General features: G+C 30.7%; 1 protein-coding gene and 1 long non-coding RNA gene across 2 annotated transcripts; one reads left to right on the top strand and one right to left on the bottom strand.

The window, feature by feature from the left end:
* The first annotated feature begins 10,960 nt into the window (after positions 1-10,960).
* LOC111633942 (DNA damage-inducible transcript 4-like protein) lies at positions 10,961-14,179 on the top strand. Its single transcript, XM_023378597.1, has 2 exons — positions 10,961-11,364; positions 12,504-14,179. The coding sequence occupies exons 1-2, from the start codon at positions 11,199-11,201 to the stop codon at positions 12,941-12,943; spliced, it is 606 nt and encodes a 201-aa protein (XP_023234365.1). The 5' UTR covers positions 10,961-11,198; the 3' UTR covers positions 12,944-14,179.
* LOC111633943 lies at positions 14,164-15,533 on the bottom strand. The gene is made up of 2 exons (XR_002758128.1): positions 15,093-15,533; positions 14,164-14,445 (listed from the first exon to the last, which is right to left on the bottom strand). It is a non-coding gene; the product is annotated as an uncharacterized LOC111633943 (long non-coding RNA).
* Positions 15,534-19,985: the final 4,452 nt, after the last annotated feature.

Genomic DNA, 19,985 nt, shown 5'->3' with positions numbered 1-19,985 from the left:
ATGGAAGCACAGCATCACTTCCCTTCTGGTCATCGATTAATAATTTGTGTGCAGAAACGATATTTCACCATCACAAAATTCTAAAAATTTCTATCTAAAGATGGTTGATAAAAGAATGACTTTGATTACCCATTTCGATAAACAGTTGCAGATATCTGACCCATGCGATTCAGTCGAAATTTTAACTCCTGTCCAGGTGACTAGATCCTATTTCTTTCAGTTACAGGGAGAGAAAAGTTCTGTTTCCATTAACTGCAAAAAAAATTGAAGGAAAAAAGTCATTCTTACTTCATAATGTCGCACTTATTAGCAAAATTATGAGGCAAGAAGAGGAAAGAGAAGACGTCTTAACAATGAATGCTTCGTTAGTTTTACTGATTTAAAGCGAGGAAATTTAATGAACTGAATTACCTATGCCTGATCCAATTTAACTTAAATTACGTCAAGAATCGAATAATCTGTTGTATTTAAAAAATAAAAAAGGAATTCCAGCAGAAAATCCATTGCTGCAGTTTAATAGAGAAGAGAACAGATTGAAGTGACGGCTCTTATTGAACATTTTCTTCCTTCAGGCTGCTGCTGCACAACCATTACTTGACTAGATTCGATGTTGAATTATGTTAAAATGTTTATTGTTCGATCGAATACCGTTACAAAACATTCTTTATACCATATAATAAAATTATGGGAGATGATGGAAGGATTTTCCAAATAACATTTTCTTAATCGAATGATTCGTTTTGTCAATCAGATGCAATTAAATTATTGTATAGAAACGTTGCATATTAAAACCTAAAAATTAACACACAAAATATTTCAAACAACGAATTTAATTGCAATTTTTGTATCAAAAAAATTCATCTAAGAGTTTTTATTCACTAATTTTACTCAATCAATAGTTAAATTACGACGAAGTTTATGTTAAATTCAGTTATATTTTCTATTTCTTAAATCTTAACAGTGTTATTTTTAATAGTTATTTATTATTAAGGCACTTCAATTTGCCTGAATCATCACTATCATTTGCTTGTCTGTGTGCAGAAATTGATAATCCATTATTGATTCGTTTGCGTGAGAAAAACGTGTTTTATTTTCAGTATTTTACAGTTAAAATAGAAATTGACAGGCTAAAAAAATACTCTTTTTTAATTCTCTAGTAGTAGTAAAATGTTCGTTTCAATAATCGATTTATTTAAATATTAACACGCGTTCTTATAAAAAAAAAATGTTCATTTCAACAGTCATGTTACTTAAAAGCATTAACACGTGCTCATAAACAATGTTGAAATGTATGTATTTCAACACGTTCATATGAAAATTCTGTTCGCTTCAACAATCGGTTTGAGCACGTGTTAATGTGATTATTGAAATTAACATATTTTTTAATTGTAAACATTAACACGTGCGCTTAAACTGATTATTGAAATNTGCTCATAAACAATGTTGAAATGTATGTATTTCAACACGTTCATATGAAAATTCTGTTCGCTTCAACAATCGGTTTGAGCACGTGTTAATGTGATTATTGAAATTAACATATTTTTTAATTGTAAACATTAACACGTGCGCTTAAACTGATTATTGAAATATACATAAATTTTAGTTTCAACGATTAGTTTTGTTTTGCATATTTCAACGGCTGTTTTTAAAATCTACAAAATGAAAGCCTTTTAATTATTTATATTTAATTAATTATAAAATATGAAAGTTCAATATTTTTAATTAGACGAATAGATTTTCGCTTTACATATATTTTTTTTATAATTTAAATTTAGTTACTATTCCCCTCTGTTTACTTTTAAGATACTAGAATTAAATTATTAAATTTTAATTAAACATATAAGTGTGCAGCTAGCTATACAGAAGTTAATCGAAAGTTCATTACATATACAAAATGAACATAAAATCTCAGCAATGCATAAATTCTTATTAATTATAAAGGTTGTAAAATATCAAATTATTTAAAAAATAATAATAATTTAATTTTAAAGTCTTAACAAATTTTCTATGATTAGTTTCAAGATAAGCTGTTTAATTTTTTTGAAAATTTTTAAACTTGTTTACCTAAAATTTTATTATTATTATTCTTTTAATGTTTAATTTCGTTAGAAAATGAAGTAAAGTAAATGATTAATATTATAAATAGCTAACTAAATTTTCTTGACATGAATCGGTTGCGAGTACTAAATTATTTAATTAAGTAGATAAATAAATTAATTAAATACAAACAATTTTATTACTTTGAATACTGTATAATGAATTAAAAATAAATTACAAAATTTTCTTTCAATTATTTATAATCTATGCTGTGTATTTTTATCTTATTTTTTAAGGAGTCATTAAATTTTCATTTACATTTATATAACAATTACTTTGTATTGATTTATACATCATATTCAGAAAATTATATATATATATAATTTTGCTTTACATACATATTTTATCCAGAGAATACTAATTCTAGATAGTAATTTACTTAGTTGGAGTGTTTCTTCTCTGGAATAGAAACTTATAGAGAAGAGAGAGGTACTAGTAAGACGATTATTTTAGTTTTCTTAACTGATAAGTGGGTAAAGAATAACTTGTAAGGGTCTGAAGTGTTCCTCTAGAATTGGTTTCATTCCAGAAAATTGAGTAATTCCAGCATAGTAATTCCTACATTTTATTTCTTTACTGATAGGACGTATTTACTCCTTTTTCTTTCTCTTGAATTTCAGAGTAGAAATTTCAAGGAAACTATTCTAGAAATTTTGTTTTCTGAACCGGAGAAAGACCATGTCTTGAATTGATTCTACTCCAGAAACTCGTTTCAGAATTGAAATTAGTTCCAAAACTTCTTTATAAGTTTTCTAAGGACAAAAAAGAATTATTAGGTAATTATAATACTACTATCGAAACTTATGTTATTGACAAGACTAATGTGAAACACACCAAGTATCGTTTAAACGAGTTCTCAAAAATTTGATGACATTTTAATTTGAGAGATTTAAGTAGAGGAAATCGGTTTTATTTAAATTATTTTTATAAATAAATTATATACATATAATAAGAAAAAATACTAAATATGAAAATGGACCAAGTAAATTTGTTTTAATTATCATTTTTGCATGAAACATCTGAAACAAGAACGTATTTATATGTGGTAATTGTCGCTCAATTAATGAAGTAGGTTTGTGTTTTACAATATTAATGTGACCATCAGTGGTCAAGTATGTAAAATCACTGAGCGTGGTGCCTCACCACGTAGTTTTCCAGTCTTTCCTCACCTAAATGGAGCCAGATTCCCTAAGAAAGTCCTCCCGGGTAGTGCACTCCCTTAGTAGATCGTCCATGTGTCGCGTTGCCTTATCCCAATAATCCTGCAATTTACATTTATATTAAGGTGCCTAAAATGCCAGCATCTAGAGAAGTGTAATTGAAAAAAGCTAGCTTTGGATACGACTTAAACAATTACAGAATCGAAAGCATCTTTTAGCTTCAATTGGTCTTCAAATCTATCAATGTGAGATCTTCAGTACATTCTAAATGATATTAAATTATATTCTTTGTTTAGATTGTGCCTACCAGTGGCTGAATGATAAAAACTCACTGAACACTCGTAGTTAGTTGCGGGTTCGCGCCTCACCGAAGAACGCGTGGTGTTTTTTTTTTTTTTGTTAACATCTTACAAAGCCTCATCCTCTCCCCAGCCCAAGTATTGCATTCCCATCAGTATAAATAAGTGATAGGTCATTCCTATCACTCATCTATGCTGATCGACCTTATTAGAGGTCAGCTTCGCTCGTAATGAGATTAATTATAGCTGGTCATAGCACCTACCTTCGGTTATACCAATGAGAAATAGTGGGTTGAGGACACGAAAAAGATATTGAGAACCAGTAATTTAATTACTGTGTCTTTGTTGTGAATCTCTGTGTAGTATTATATAGTTAAAACTGTTATTTCTAAGAACGTAATCTCGATATATAGCATAGAGCTAAGGGAACTGGAATGACTCGCTTTACGATGGCTTTTTTCAAGAACCAATTATATGGTAAAAGTGGGGATTTACTGTGTTATTTTCGAAATTTTCAACGTACTGTACTGTACGATAATTTTATTAAATTAGCGAACAAGATATCTTCTCATGTAAAAAAAAAATACTGAATTTTTATTGATTTTGATGGTAATTTACCACAGGAACAAGGAATCAGTCGTATCAGATTTCTAAATTCGTATCACGGATGCATTTGCGTGTGCATGCTTCGAATTTCTTTGAATTCAAAAAGAAAATAAATTTATTGGTTGTTAGATTATATGATTTATATATTCTGCTTCTGTGAATTGTTCATTTATTAGATTTTAATCTAGATAAATCCCAAAAGAATTTCCTCGAATTTCAATTTTTGTTGTAGAAGATTGTATTAACATGTTCGCGTGAAGACATTACTTCTTCTCTACAAGAATTATTTTATTGTACAAATTTCTTTATTCTTTGAACTGCTTTATTGTTTATTATTAAAATTTCGTAGTTCTTGAGTTATTTTATTGTGGAAAATTATTAATTACAGTGAAATCTTTAATAACCGACACCAACCTCCAACCACAGCCACTTTCTTTGTTTCCGTCAGTGGACGTTGTTCAGAGGTTTCACATTTCGTTGTTGGGAATTGTCTAAAATATCTCATAATTAAATTTCATTTTTTAAATACAATATATTTAATTGCATAAATTCCTGTATAGAAATTTACAACATTAATGGGCAATGGTCACTGAATATAGGTCACAGGTTCGCGCCTCACCAACAGGTTCGCGCCTCACGTGTTGGCCACGTGGAGTTTTCCGGGTTCTCTTTTTGTGTATAACAAATAAGGGTCGGTTTTCCATAGAAAGTCCTTCTGGTAGGTACCTCTTGGCAGATTGCCCATGTGTTGAGCTGCTTTCTACCATCAATCCTATAATCTAGATATTTTTTCAATAGTCTGATTAATAGTCCCCAATATTGCTCACAGTTCTTCATTCTCAGTTGTTTTATGCATTTGATTGTTTCAATATTGTCTTTATTGAAATCTCTGTTATAATCCAACGGCTTTCATTATTCAAATTCTGATATTTTCTGACAATTTCAATGTTTAAATTCTTATTCTTGAAATTTGCTAAAATCCAGTGAGTTTTTTGAGCGTTTTAACAACGATAATTTATTCATTCTATGAGCATTTCATAATAATTTTAGAGAAGTTTTTAAAATATTTATTTTTGTTACGGAATTTGTAGTGTATGTTAACGCGCTCTTAGAATTATTTTGACTGATAAATATTGTTTTAAACATTAGACTTTAGGCATACATAAAGATATTCTTAAGGCAATCTAAGGATCATCTTTATGTATGCCTAAGCAACAATTAGATTGTTATAACTGTAAAATTTCTATGAACAACTTAACATGAATACTTCTATTCATGTCTTGACAAGATCACTACGAATGCATTAGAATAATATATCTAAGAATGCCTTAACGAAATCTTTATAAATGCCTTAACAACAATATTTTTAAGAATATCATAACAAATGTCTACACGACAATGTGTCTACGAATTCCTTAACAATAACATTTTTACAACTCTATGAGTGCCTTTAAAACAAGTCCATAATCATCTTAATAATATATTGATAACTCTACGAAGGCCTTACAAACATCAAAAATATGAGAAATTTAAATATAAAAATTCTATGTGCAATCACAAATCTTCTAAAAACAACAAAAATTATTGTGACGTCGTCACAATGCTGGGCTGCAAATTTTAGTCATATTTTTAATTAATTTAATTAAATTAAAATATATGCTGTCGATCTCAGATTAGTAGTGTCATGCCCCTGTACATCATACTTTTCCTGATAACAATAGAATCATGTTGGTCAGCTATGTAACTTCGTTCTGGTGAAAACTTATGAATTGAAATCACGTGACTTTCGGTCACGTGATTTCACAGTTCGTGTACAGTTAATTGGTGGCTCCTACCCCTAAGCTTTCCATATCTGGTCTCGACTTTCATTTATCTAACAAAATTCTCGTGATTAAGGAAGGACAGACAAACAGACAGATAACAGTGGGAATTTATGGTCTACAATTTGTAGGACAATAAAGTAGAAATCTAAATAAAACATTAAAGAATAACAGATTAAAATTTACATCCGGAGAGCAATTTTCAAGATAAATAAATAAACTTTGTTTTTATTATTTTTTAACAAAAATTGCTCAAAGAAAAATAAATTACGTAAAAGAAGCAAAACATATTTAAATATTTATAACTATTAATTAAATTAAATTAAGTAATAAATTTTTGTTTTAATTTTCTTTATTTCTTTTTCATTTTGAATTTTTTTAAAGGTGCAAAGGTTTACGAGTACGCCTTTTATCTAATGTTTTTCTCGTTTTCTTAGCTCTTTACTGATGAAAAATTCAGTAAAATGTTTTTAAAAATTAATTTTTACGCTAATCTATATATAAACGAATGTAAAGGACAGACAGACACACAGACAGACGTCTATGTGTCTGTCTGTCCTTCATGCATAACTACACCATTTATCTGATTGCCATGAAACTTTGGGAAGTTGTTTAATACACTCCCGCGAAGATTTCTGGCATAGTACATTTATCCTACGATAGGTGGCGCGCGTGTATACGAGCATTTCAGCGCGGTTAGGAGTTGAAACTTGAAATTTGGTACACAGTTAGGGGACCCTAATTCTTGCATTCTGTGAAAACGGGTAAGATTGGCTGTAATGTAACAATCTTCACTATCGTTACTTTTTGCCCAAGCAACGCCCGGCTTATCTGCTAGTTTTTACATAAAAATGGCCAAAATCTAAGGTCTAAAATGTTTCTCTAAAGTCTAAAAATCTGCGGTGCTTCATCTATAGACTATATATTAAGAGAAAAAGTGTTTCAGTTTGTTCGACTTAATTTAAGTAAACGACTTGGGCTAAAAATATTGTTAAAGTATCAAAAAGCTCTTACCCTGTAGATGGTGGCACCGAAGAGAGATTTCAGAAAAATGCAATGGTTCAGGCATGGTAAAGTGGCAAACATACAACATGAAGTCTATGGGACAAACATTTCTGGGTTTCTCCTGGTAATTCTTTTATGTTTTGCAGTTTCATTATTGTAAACACTAAGATCAATAAATGCACAATTTAGTTACTAAGACCATTGTTTCTATCAACCTCACAAATCTCCACCCCCTCAAAAGCAAGAGAAACGCTTGGCATACGCATTTAGTTTATTACAAATTTAAACGTAGCGCCTCACACTTGACATTTATGAATGGAAATACTTCATCAACACTCGAAAAATTACAAAAGTTTCGATAAATAAATTAATTTTAAGTAAAAATAATTCATTTTACAGCGAACAACATACAATAAATAGGAAATATTTTGCAAATCTTATCTATGAAAGGACGTCCGTTGAAGATTGTAGGAAGATACATTACAGCATTGTATTAATTATGCCAGAGGAAAAATCTTTAAAGTTTTCTCTTGAACTGTTGTATTAAACTGAAAATATATTGAGAATAAAATCAGTGGCGTGTTAATCCTAATTACACAACAAAAATTTAGAAAAATATATAACAAAGAGTATACACACGCTGTCCTTGTTCCCATCCACCCTTTACTTTATCCCTGAGGGAATTTGAAATTGGTGTTCAGTAGAGCGTGTTTATCCTCCTTCCCCCTTCTCTTTTCTAGACTTTAATACATCTGTTGTGGTACCAAAAGTGAATTTTTCAACATTTACCAAAGCTTTGTGAAAATGTCACAATATCCTGATTTTTAAAATCCTTACAACTATGATTTTTATCGATTCTGAAAACGTACACATCGATTAAATTCTAAGAAATATTTAGTACTCTAGGGGTGATTGTAAATTGTTCAACCTTTACACAAGGCTGAACAATTTACAATTTTTTAACGTCTTGTAAAGTACGTGTACATGTGCATATTAAATTATTTCAGTTGCTGATGGCAATAATTGACAACACTCTTGTAAATTGTTCATCATTGTACCCATTGTAACCTTTCACAGATTATTCAAACTAGGAATTTGTATGAAATTTTTAAGATTTCAATACTTTATTTCTCAAATTTTTTTTACTGTTTTATCGAACTTTTTAACTGTTCAGACCACTTTACAACTTTCTTTATATGGATGCAAATTGGCACCTTACACATGAATTTTTAGGGAATATTGTTTAACATTAATATTATTTGTGCGGGAGAAAATTGTCTTCTGTACTTCATTATTTTGTACAGTAAATTGTATGAAAATGGTTTTCATGCGAATTAAAAACAAAACTCAATAATTTAATTGCCACTTTACATTAATTACAATTAAATGCATAATTAAGTTTATGTTCATAAGTTGAATGTTAATTATAGTTATTTTTCAGTTGTTTCAATATAAATGCAATTATATCAAATCTTTTCATTAAAACAACTAATATAGCCTAACTACGTGTACAGTTAGCGTAGAAATAATTTAGTTTAGTTAGTGCTTAAAATTAGTGCGTATATTATTATTTTTTTTAATTTTGAGTGATTCAAAATCACATAACGGTGTGCACACTCTCTTCAAACAGTAATTCAAATTAAAGCACAATAATTATAAGCATTTATGTACAAAATGGTATTCGAATACAGGATCTGAAGAACGAAAAAGAATATCTTAATATATTATGATACCAAAGAACCGAAGCCGCAATAGATAGAAAGCTAGGAAATACATTCTAAATCAAAGGTTTGAACCCATGATTTAGATCAGTGTTTTTCAACCTGTGGGTCGCGACCCCCAGGGGGGTCGTGAAGCCTTACACGGGGGGTCGCGGGTAAAAGAAAAAGACAAGTGTTTGTAGGTCCTACACTACATTAAAAAAACTACAATTTCAGCGAGAAGGCTGTACCTGTTTATTATACAGTACAGATGGTTTTTTGATTGAAATTTAGGTCCGAATGATGGGTGTCGCCTGGGTGGGTACGGCCCACTCCAGAAAATGACTGCTGAAAAAGTGTTGAGCTGACTTGTGAAAAGAAGTAATAAGTACAGTAGCAGAGGTGAAAAACCCTCATCCTAAAAAAAAAAAAAAATAAATAAAGGTCAACACCACTCCGAACCCATTGTTATTATAAGAAGGAAGTAACATACTATACTTGTCATAAGTTATTGTCGACTCACCATAAATTCTCACTTTTGTCATCAACAGTAATTTCTCTCAAGAGAAAGAAAATTAAATACATAATTTTTTTAAATCACTGATATAGTTTTAATATGGCCCTAGGGGGGTCGCCAGAATTTTTTAACTTGTAAAGGGGTCGCGTATTCAAAAAGGTTGAAAAACACTGATTTAGATAAAAGCAGAACCATAATATTTTAGAAGGCCAAAGGGTAGAACCCAAAATCTAGAAAAATACACTATACTCTTTAAATAAGTCCTAAAATAAACCGATAAACGTTTGTATCAAAAGAGGATTCGAACCCACGATGTTAATATGTGTCAGTTTAAAAGTATTGAACTCTCAATGTAGAGAAATAGATCAGAAAGGCTCATTAAAACTCGATATCCATAAACATATCTGTTCAAAATTGGTGTGGTCCACCATTGGCCGACTGGATGAAGCCATTGAACACTAATANAGCAATAAAGTTAAAAACGTAAGGCCTTAAACTATACTTGTTAGCTTTTGTTTAAATTTGGCCCTGCTTTTCTAGATAATAGAACCGGATTTAGACTTGTCATGGATCTAAATTTTAATATACAAGAGACACTTCTAGTAATAATAAATTTAAAAGCTCTATTGTTGTAGGGTGAGACTTTAAGCTGTAGTCTCGTAGCATAAGGTCCTAGGCTGTAGTCTCGTGCTGGGCTTAAGCTTTAGTTTTATAATGTGAGGCCCTAAGCTGCAGTGTTTTATATGAGGCCCTAATATGCAGCTCGTGTGCAAATCCTGCCCTGTTTATACTTTGCTGTAGATAAAGATTCGATTTTCGTTTTTGTCTCTAAGGAACTGTTATTATTTTAAATTCACAAACAAGTTTTTTTTATTCTTTAATCTAAAAAACACGAGAAAATTTGTTTTTTACTCGGGTATTTGACTTCGAAAAAAAAAGAAAAATAACGTTTTAATGCCTAACTTGTGTTCCACTAACCCAAAACTATTTACAAAAGACTTCCTCTATGAAACACACGAACAATTGATGTAACACGTTACTTATCCATTAAAAATTATTATTAACGACTTTTAAAATAAGTAAATTAAACTATTTAAAGGTAGTAACAACATCCGAGTTACATAAGAAATATTCGAATCGATACAATACAATCAAGTAACGCATGTTACTCGTAATAATAATTTAATTTAAAATAATTTTTAAAAACAGCCAATGAAACTGCACGACTTTGAAGTTTTAAACTCTGTTATGTTACGTAAGTGGCAATAATGTATTATGTAAAAATACTCAAAAATTAAAAAAAAAACAATTTCCATTTTAATTATTTGAAGTGATAAATCTAGCATTGTTACCTAACAGATATATAATAGAATAATTAACGTACCGAATATACCATAAAAATAAAAGTTTAGAATTTAAAATTGAAATTTTTAAATTTAACTTCGGCTGACGTCATTACCAGAACGACCAACAAAAAACTGCATCACCACGTTACTGCACACACAACACGATCTGTTGCGTAATTAACTAGTAATCAGCAATAAGTACAGAGCCTACTGTTTACTACACTACTACTAGTACTGACGTCATTTTTTTATGATTTAAAGTTAACAAAAGAGTTTAAGCAGCCAAATCGCTGTCACTTAACACAAGTATACAACTAATTGACTTAATTAATTAAAATACAGTATTTTAATTTTAGAAAAACTAAAAATGAATCGTCTGCTAGAAACTGAAAGCCAGTTACACACACGTGGATGATGGTTGCTATGGTCAATATCACCAAGTACTATTGGACCAAAGCCAAAAAGCTCGTCTCTGATTGGCTGTGGTTTAGCCAAGGAAATGGATCTTAAAATCAGCTGTTCAATGCTCCGCTGATGTCAGAACGAAAAGGTTTTTGTTAGAGGAACGATCTGGACCCCCCTATTTTTGAGTTCAGAACTCTGTGAACAACACGGTTCTCAATATAACTTGGTGTCTGACGGATATTCATGTCAAATAGTCAACTAGTTATACCGGTAAACGCCGGTGGTAAGCAATTGTCTTCACTTTCCTGGACTCGAATCGTGGACAAATTCGGTTGTATCGTGAGAAACAGAATTAACATGAAAATATCAAACGTTAATGAAGATTCTGAATCGTGGATCGATTCTATAGGTGAGTATCTCCTTCTTATTTAGGTCATTCTCTTATTTTGTATGTTGCATATACTGTACAGTACACATATAAAAGGGTGTAACCCCGTCTAACAGATATTGGTGACAATAGACTCGTTAACATTCGAAACGTTTGTTGAACATCATTTTTAAGGTGTGACTGGGTTTAATTCCATATCCAAACCTTCTCGGGCCTCTTAATGTTTGTGTATTTCTGTTGCCAAGCTCGATTATCGATCGGGTTTTAACAGGTTGTCTGTCGTGTCTAAGTCCCCCCTTTTTTGTCTGAATTTTAAATAAAATTTTGAGATTTTTTGTTGATAAAATAAGAAATTTCTTAGTTTTAAACTTTTAAGTAATTTAAATTAGATTTTTAGAATGCAAAATACAATTTTGTTCAGTCTAAACGGGGTTTAATAAAACAGAAAAAAGTAAGCTGCAGGAATAATGCTACGTTTATACGAGTTTATCTATAATTAGAAAAGAAACCGGGGAGTTTAGGGGGTTTTTTCCAGAAAAATCCATTAAGAAACTACCCAACTGGTGCGAAAAGTTGCTAGAGATAACAGAGATCAAGTTTTTTGCGTGAAGTTTAGAAAATTATTTTCGTCACAAAAAAGTATTTTAAATTTTAATAAAGTTAAGATCTGTACCCAATTTCATTGTATGTCTTTGTCTGCATCATTGGTATTATAGAGATAATTTTATTTTACTGTCTGTGCAATATAATCTTGTGCTTGTTACGGTATACACGATCAAAAATAAATGAGATTTATATCATACTAAACGATCCTAATTTTATTCAAACTCATTAGAAACCCGTTTTAGTGGGGTTGCACACTTATCCCAGTTCTCTTTAGTTAGTAGGAAGTAGAATTAATGATTTTTAAAAATCGTAAATTAATTTTTAAATAAATTAATTATAGAGTAAGCTAGTAGTAAACGCAGGATTTATACTTGTTGAGGCACTAGAGTATAATAAATAAGAGGCCCTTCAACTTCATCAAGTAGTAATAAATTTAAAAGCGTGAGGCTGTAACTTGTTTAGTGTACGTATATATTCTCACTAGTAGATTGAGTTAGGATTAACTTATATAATTTATCGATTTTTTCCTTAAAATAGAAATTTATTCTTTGCAGATTCAGAATTACAAGAAGGACAAGTAGACGAAGTAGCCACCTGCAGTTTACTCTCTCAACGTTTAGAAAGCGCACTTCGTGAAGCTAAACTGAAATCCGTCCTGACTAGTGAAATCTTAATACCTTGCAATCTAACCCACCGAATATCCCTAGACGTTATCAAAATGGCAGAAGTGGAACCGTGCGGTTTGAAAGGATGTGTCATATACATCCTCCTGGACGACAGATCGACGTGTAAGAGGATAGGAAAAGTATTCTGTGATCCTCAAGTGGTATCGACTTTTGAAGTATTTCTGACTCTAAGAAAGGACTCTGCTAACAATTGGTTGAGTCTTCGTAATTTTATGAGAAGGCTAGGCAGGTCCTCGCCTCTAGTAATAAGCCAAGAGTACAATTTAAGTAAAAGAAAACTGTATAGATCATCTAGTCTCGAAGACTGACATCTTCCCACCTATAAGGATCAAATTTTCGGTTTTTTTTATATACACGCATATATACAAAATACGTAATGTAGAATGTGATTGTGTTAGTTGTTACAATTTTTGAATGTGTGTACTTGTGTGAGCGTGTGTGGTAATTTCTCCACTCTGATCTCTCTATTAGCGATTTACTCATTTTTGTGGTCTTTTGTGTGTAATTTGAATTTTTTTGGTCTTGGTACACTGAATGCTCTTGTGCAGTGCACCAGAGCCTGACCAGATGTAAATGGCTAGTCGGTTGTCATCCTCGTTTTCACGTTGCCAACAGGTAAACTTTATTTTTTACCTTTAAAGTACGTCTCCCACCATAACGATATTTATCCTCGAGACACTTAAGCATGTACTTTTTTTACAATGAAAAAACAAGAGGAAAAAAAATTAAAAAATATATATATATTAAAATGACTATTTTTTGTAGTTTATTATGGTTATTGTGTATGTAATATATACTGGGACCTATAACAATCGGATCGTTTATTCTCGTAACCTGTCCATCCATGTGTATGACCGCCATTTCGCTCCATCTGCTTCCGCAGGAAATTCAGAAAAACTTTAAAATATTAAAGTATTTTCGCTAACTAAATTTATAACACAATAAGATAACATTAAACATTCTAAGTCACGTATTTTTTAGACATTTACAATTTAAATTACCTTTACATTATAAAAATAAAAAAAAATTACCACGTGTGTACGGTGCCTATGTAATTTAATGGCAATCTGTTTTCTAAATTCGCTATTTATGTTAGGAAAAGAAATTATTTAAGAACTTTTAAGGTTAACAAACTTATGTATTGCTCTTTTTTTCTTTCTTTATACTTTTTTCAAAGATAATTATAAGCAACTCGTTACGGGAGCCAATTGGGGAAACAGTCGAGTATTAACGTCACCCGATTGACGTTTGTGAATAATGAATGTCGAGTTCATGTCAATGAACGTACTTCTCGTAAAAACAAACATTTCCTTTAAAAAAAGGATGATAAATTTATTAAAAGAACCTTTCAGAGAGATGTTACAATTTATCAAACTGACAGATTCTATTTAATAAAAGATTTTTACCAACACGTCAAAGTACAAAAATCATATTTAAAGCATATTTAAAAGGAAACAGTGCTACTAAGAGAGTAACACTTTTTCCTTTTAGTTATGATTAAAAGTATAAAGAATATTTAAAGTAATAATTAACATACCGCTCTTTTAGTAATACTTTTTCATTTTAAGCATATCTAGAAGAAGTGCTACAAAAAAGACTTTTTCCATTTAGATATGTTTTAAATGTACTTTAGTAGTGGCCTTTTGACATCGTGAACAATTGATGATCCTTTTGTTGATCCATGTTGATCCATCCTTTACATATATAATGAAGTCTTGATATAGAGAATGGTTTACTCTGTCTTTAACGAGAATCCTGTAGTAATCAATATTTCGTTCTTGTAGTTTAAGGTTTTTTCTTTAAAGCATACCTGAAACGAAACAATGTTATTGAGTATTAATTAAATATTCTATGTTAAACGTAAAAACCAATAATATCCGGATTTTTATTCTTATTTTTGTTACTCGAAACGAAGTTTTAAACGTCCAAATAGAGTAGTTTGCTTTTTAAAGCGAATTCTCTCATCGAGTGTTAAAACTATTTAAAAAATCTTTTTTACGTCAATAAGAGAAGTGTAGAACAGAAGATAAATCTCTGCCAAATTTAAATGAAAGAATTAAATTTGTTGAAATTTGGTTTGAATCCAAGTGGCGCGGGTAGGAAAGTAAACAAGTGTGTTACTCGTGGAGAAAGGAGACGACAAGCTTTGGAATTTTGTAACCTTGATGCTGATTAATTTTTAAACACAAAGTTTAAAGTTAAAGTGTACTCTAGAGTGCATAAACTCATAACTAAAACGGGTTATAAATAGTTTGTGCGTGTGCACGGATTTCGAAGAGAACAACAACCTATATTTATCAACATACCTTTCACAACAGTTTTAAACTCTTATCTAACGGGTTGTGATTTGTGATCTGGAGTGGCCTCCGAGATAAAATTATGCTTTCTTTTTATAAAACTGTCTGCAAAGTTTTCTGTTATGGCTTAAAATAATTTTAAAAGAAATTTAAAACTTACTCCATGAAATTGCTTCGATGATAACCATCATCAGTAGGCGACGATGACGATAATAGTGATGACAAAATAACTGTGATTATAGAAAATTAGATACGACTGTGATTATACCCGGTTTATATCATTAGAAGATTTTATTTGAATCATCTCATGCCTTGTTTAGAAGAACCAATCTTCTAAAAATAAATATTAAAAAAATATTTCTTAAGGTTTATTTGCTATATTTATTAAGGAAATAATTATAATTAATTAATTTGCATACAAAAATTAATTTTTTAATAAACAATGTCAAAATTCTCCCAGCAAAACATATGACATGATCCACCTTTCTTATAGGTGTACTGGTGTAGATCATAACCTTAAAACACGAGTTACCTATGTGAGGTCACGAAATGTCACTAAATTATGCATTTTTAATAAAATACAAACTTTAAAAAATGCACCAAAAAAGAAAATCTTTGGTTAAAATATCATGTTTTTCGAAAAAAAAAAAAAAAGAAACAAGAAAAGATTTTGTAGTGATGATAACCTGCGAACTGTGTATATGTCCGTTTTTATGAATGACCTGAACTTAAGATCCGGTCCATAGACCTTATCAGCAAGGCACCCTCCCCACCTCTATACAGTTATGAATTCTACTTAATGGGACGAGTCCAAGACCGGTCTTCATATAAGGTCATTATATTCTTCCTTTTTAGTTCGGGTTAAACCAATTTTTTATTATTTTTAGATTGTTTTCGTCGTGTAAATTATACCAAAATTTAAATATATAATGCAAGCCCAACTCGTACTCGAATACGTGATTTTACATTAATTTAAAACAACTGGCGTGATTAGATATAACCCTGAATGACTGCAAACTACGAAACCATAGATTCACAGTAATCTTAACAAGCTACAGCTGAGGATTTCACATTTTAAAATTCATTATCAGGTATATGAGAAGGTTTCTTTATATATTATAGTTTATAACTATAATAAGAGTAAATGCGGCCTTGATTACTGTGTTTTGACAATCAAGAAAATGCAGCCATATTTAGTTCTTTATATTATATAACGTTCACTAGTTTTCTTTTATAATCGCTACTTACATATTATACCAAATTTTATACAAAAAGGACATTTTTAAATGTAAACTAATGCAATATACAGTCGACCCCCTATAACACTGTTGATAATTCCGTTTTATATGAATTCCATGTTGTACGAGTCACTTAGATTTTACAAATACGTGTGCCGGGCTGTGAACGGCTCACGTATTTGTAAAATCTAAGCGACTCGTACAACATGAAATTCGTATAAAACGGAATTATCAACAGTGTTATAGAGGGTCGACTGTATAGTACAAATCTTACGAAACAGTAACAATAGGACGAAACATGGCGAATAAGTATTGATAATTGAAACGCGCTACTCCATAATATGTTTCAATTTTTAAAAAATCCTTTTGTTATGTTATATTCGTAGTTTTTAATTTAGAAATTCTGTGCTTATGTACAGTACTTTGTACACGATTTCATATAAACTATAGCAGCTAAAATATACAGCTGTACGACAGTAATAACTAAACATGGAAAATGTATAGTACGATTGAAATGCGTTATTTTACGTATCTATTGATTTTATCGCAAATTTCGTCGCAACATTCCGATACAACACTGTTCTGAAATATAATGATTTTAGTATGGAAACCTAACCGTCAAACAACACACACAACATCGACAACGAACAGAACTCTAACATAGGACTAAACATGGCGGATAGATGTGAGCGCGTTAACTATTTTCGTAGGAGTGCTGCTGTTGAATATCTCTGTAACACTAATATAACGCCCACCGAACTTGGATTTATCTTTCTAGAACAGAAAATCCAACCGTGACATATTTATTCTCATTTTTTAGCTTGACTTTTGACTTAAAAAACGTGACCCATATCTGTATTACAACCTCTGTAAAAGCAACATGATAAATGCATATACCCAAACAAGTGGCAAATGGTTAAACAACACGTGTAGTATTGTAAGTGCGTGGAAAAATTTCTAGAAAAAAAAATTTATCTAGAAATTTTGAAAAATTGTTAAGATAAGAGTTTTAGGAGGAAGCTTCGCATGTTTTAAGGTATCTAGTATGCTTACTAGCACTAAGACATATGGAAGTTGAGATGTTATGATTTGATAAAACTTGTTATCAAAAATTCTAGCTTCTAACTTTATCACTCAAGTTGTTTCTTCTACGCTGGATCACTTCATAAAAGAAGTATGACAAGTGATTATTTATTAGACTGTCCACAATTTAAGAAACCAGACAAGAAACTATTATTATGTCAAGTGAGCCAAAGATAAAAACATATAGATTAAGATAATATTAAATTAATAGGCATAATAACGAAAAAATAAAAATTTATATAAAATAAATTTTTTAAATGTTTAAACATTTTATTTCAAAAAGTATTATAAAATTTATAACGATTAAATATTCTATAAATATAAAAATAATAATAAAACATACGTAACTTTGAAAGAATATTATTGTATTACTGTCAAACCTGTCTACAGCGGCCATTGGCGGGAACGTAAGAAAATGGCCGTTGTTAGGAGGTGGCGTAACTTGTAGGTAATTTTGTATGCATTTCAAAAAGAAACGATCCTGGAAAAATGGCTGCATTTTAGAAGTGGCCGTTGTTGGAGGTTCGACTGTATATACATTTAAAAATGTATAATTCTTAATATTTTATATTAAAATTTCTTAAATTTATTGTTAAACAATTAAATATTTATAAGATAAAATAAATATTTTATAAAGTTGTCGTATAATAACTTTAGTAAAATAAATTAAATATAAATTTATTGAGTAAATTTAAAAAACAGTTTTATAAAGTTAGAAAAATCAATAAAAATTCTTTTTTTTTCTTTTTTTGTTATGTGAAAATATAATTAAAAGTCTATTTAAAGTAATTTTATATCCTGGAATCTTCTTTGTTTCGGAATAACGTTATTAAAAATTAATTTAATGTGAATTTAATGCATTACTTCGTTATAGAGAACATAGTTGTAACGTTATTACAATAGATGAAGATGGAATATTTCTTAATTTAATTTATAAATATTTAAATATATGTTCTGTATGTATATAATATGTACTTCACATGTTTATATAATAAAAAATAATACAGTCGAACTTCTAACAACGGCCACTTCTAATTGGCGGCTATGTTTTAAGGAATAGTTCTTATTGAAATTCATACAAAATGATCCTTGCAACAACGGCCATTTTTTATGTTGTTTGTCAGTGTCCATTATTTAGAAGTTTGACTGTATTTCTCTGAAACGCTTCTTAATGGATTTGATTGCGTCAAATCCATTATTTATGCGCTAAAATAACATTACAATCAATTATATTACATATTTCCCTATAACGTGCATCATAATAACATACGGTAATGATTTTAAAGATACAAATTAATAAATTATATTGTACACTTTGTATACAGTTAAACCTCCAAACAACGGCCACTGACAGGAACTTAAAAAATGGCCGTTGCTCGGAGGTCATTTTATATGCTAAAAAAACGTTCTCGGAAACTTGTCCGCCGTTTAGAGGTGGACGTCACTTCAATAAACAATTTAAAATTTAATTACATTATCCCCTTTTACTGTATGCCAGAGGAAAAATCTTTAAAGTTTTCTCTTGAACTGTTGTATTAAACTGACACATAACGGTGTGCACACTCTCTTCAAACAGTAATTCAAATTAAAGCACAATAATTATAAGCATTTATGTACAAAATGGTATTCGAATACAGGATCTGAAGAACGAAAAAGAATATCTTAATATATTATGATACCAAAGAACCGAAGCCGCAATAGATAGAAAGCTAGGAAATACATTCTAAATCAAAGGTTTGAACCCATGATTTAGATCAGTGTTTTTCAACCTGTGGGTCGCGACCCCCAGGGGGGTCGTGAAGCCTTACACGGGGGGTCGCGGGTAAAAGAAAAAGACAAGTGTTTGTAGGTCCTACACTACATTAAAAAAACTACAATTTCAGCGAGAAGGCTGTACCTGTTTATTATACAGTACAGATGGTTTTTTGATTGAAATTTAGGTCCGAATGATGGGTGTCGCCTGGGTGGGTACGGCCCACTCCAGAAAATGACTGCTGAAAAAGTGTTGAGCTGACTTGTGAAAAGAAGTAATAAGTACAGTAGCAGAGGTGAAAAACCCTCATCCTAAAAAAAGAAAAAATAAAAAAAGGTCAACACCACTCCGAACCCATTGTTATTATAAGAAGGAAGTAACATACTATACTTGTCATAAGTTATTGTCGACTCACCATAAATTCTCACTTTTGTCATCAACAGTAATTTCTCTCAAGAGAAAGAAAATTAAATACATAATTTTTTTAAATCACTGATATAGTTTTAATATGGCCCTAGGGGGGTCGCCAGAATTTTTTAACTTGTAAAGGGGTCGCGTATTCAAAAAGGTTGAAAAACACTGATTTAGATAAAAGCAGAACCATAATATTTTAGAAGGCCAAAGGGTAGAACCCAAAATCTAGAAAAATACACTATACTCTTTAAATAAGTCCTAAAATAAACCGATAAACGTTTGTATCAAAAGAGGATTCGAACCCACGATGTTAATATGTGTCAGTTTAAAAGTATTGAACTCTCAATGTAGAGAAATAGATCAGAAAGGCTCATTAAAACTCGATATCCATAAACATATCTGTTCAAAATTGGTGTGGTCCACCATTGGCCGACTGGATGAAGCCATTGAACACTAATAACTAGGTGTGGGTTCGCGCATCGCTAATGGGTTGGCCACGTGAGGTTTTCCAGGTTATCTTCACGTGTCTAACATCTACATAGAAGACAGTTTTCATAGAAAGTCC

The sequence above is a fragment of the Centruroides sculpturatus genome, unplaced genomic scaffold (genome assembly GCF_000671375.1).
Source record: "Centruroides sculpturatus isolate CEXI.00-Female unplaced genomic scaffold, Cexi_2.0 scaffold858, whole genome shotgun sequence".
Taxonomy (NCBI): Eukaryota; Metazoa; Arthropoda; class Arachnida; order Scorpiones; family Buthidae; genus Centruroides; species Centruroides sculpturatus.
Note: the sequence above shows the minus strand (reverse complement) of the source record. Positions and strands in the feature narration are given on the sequence as shown.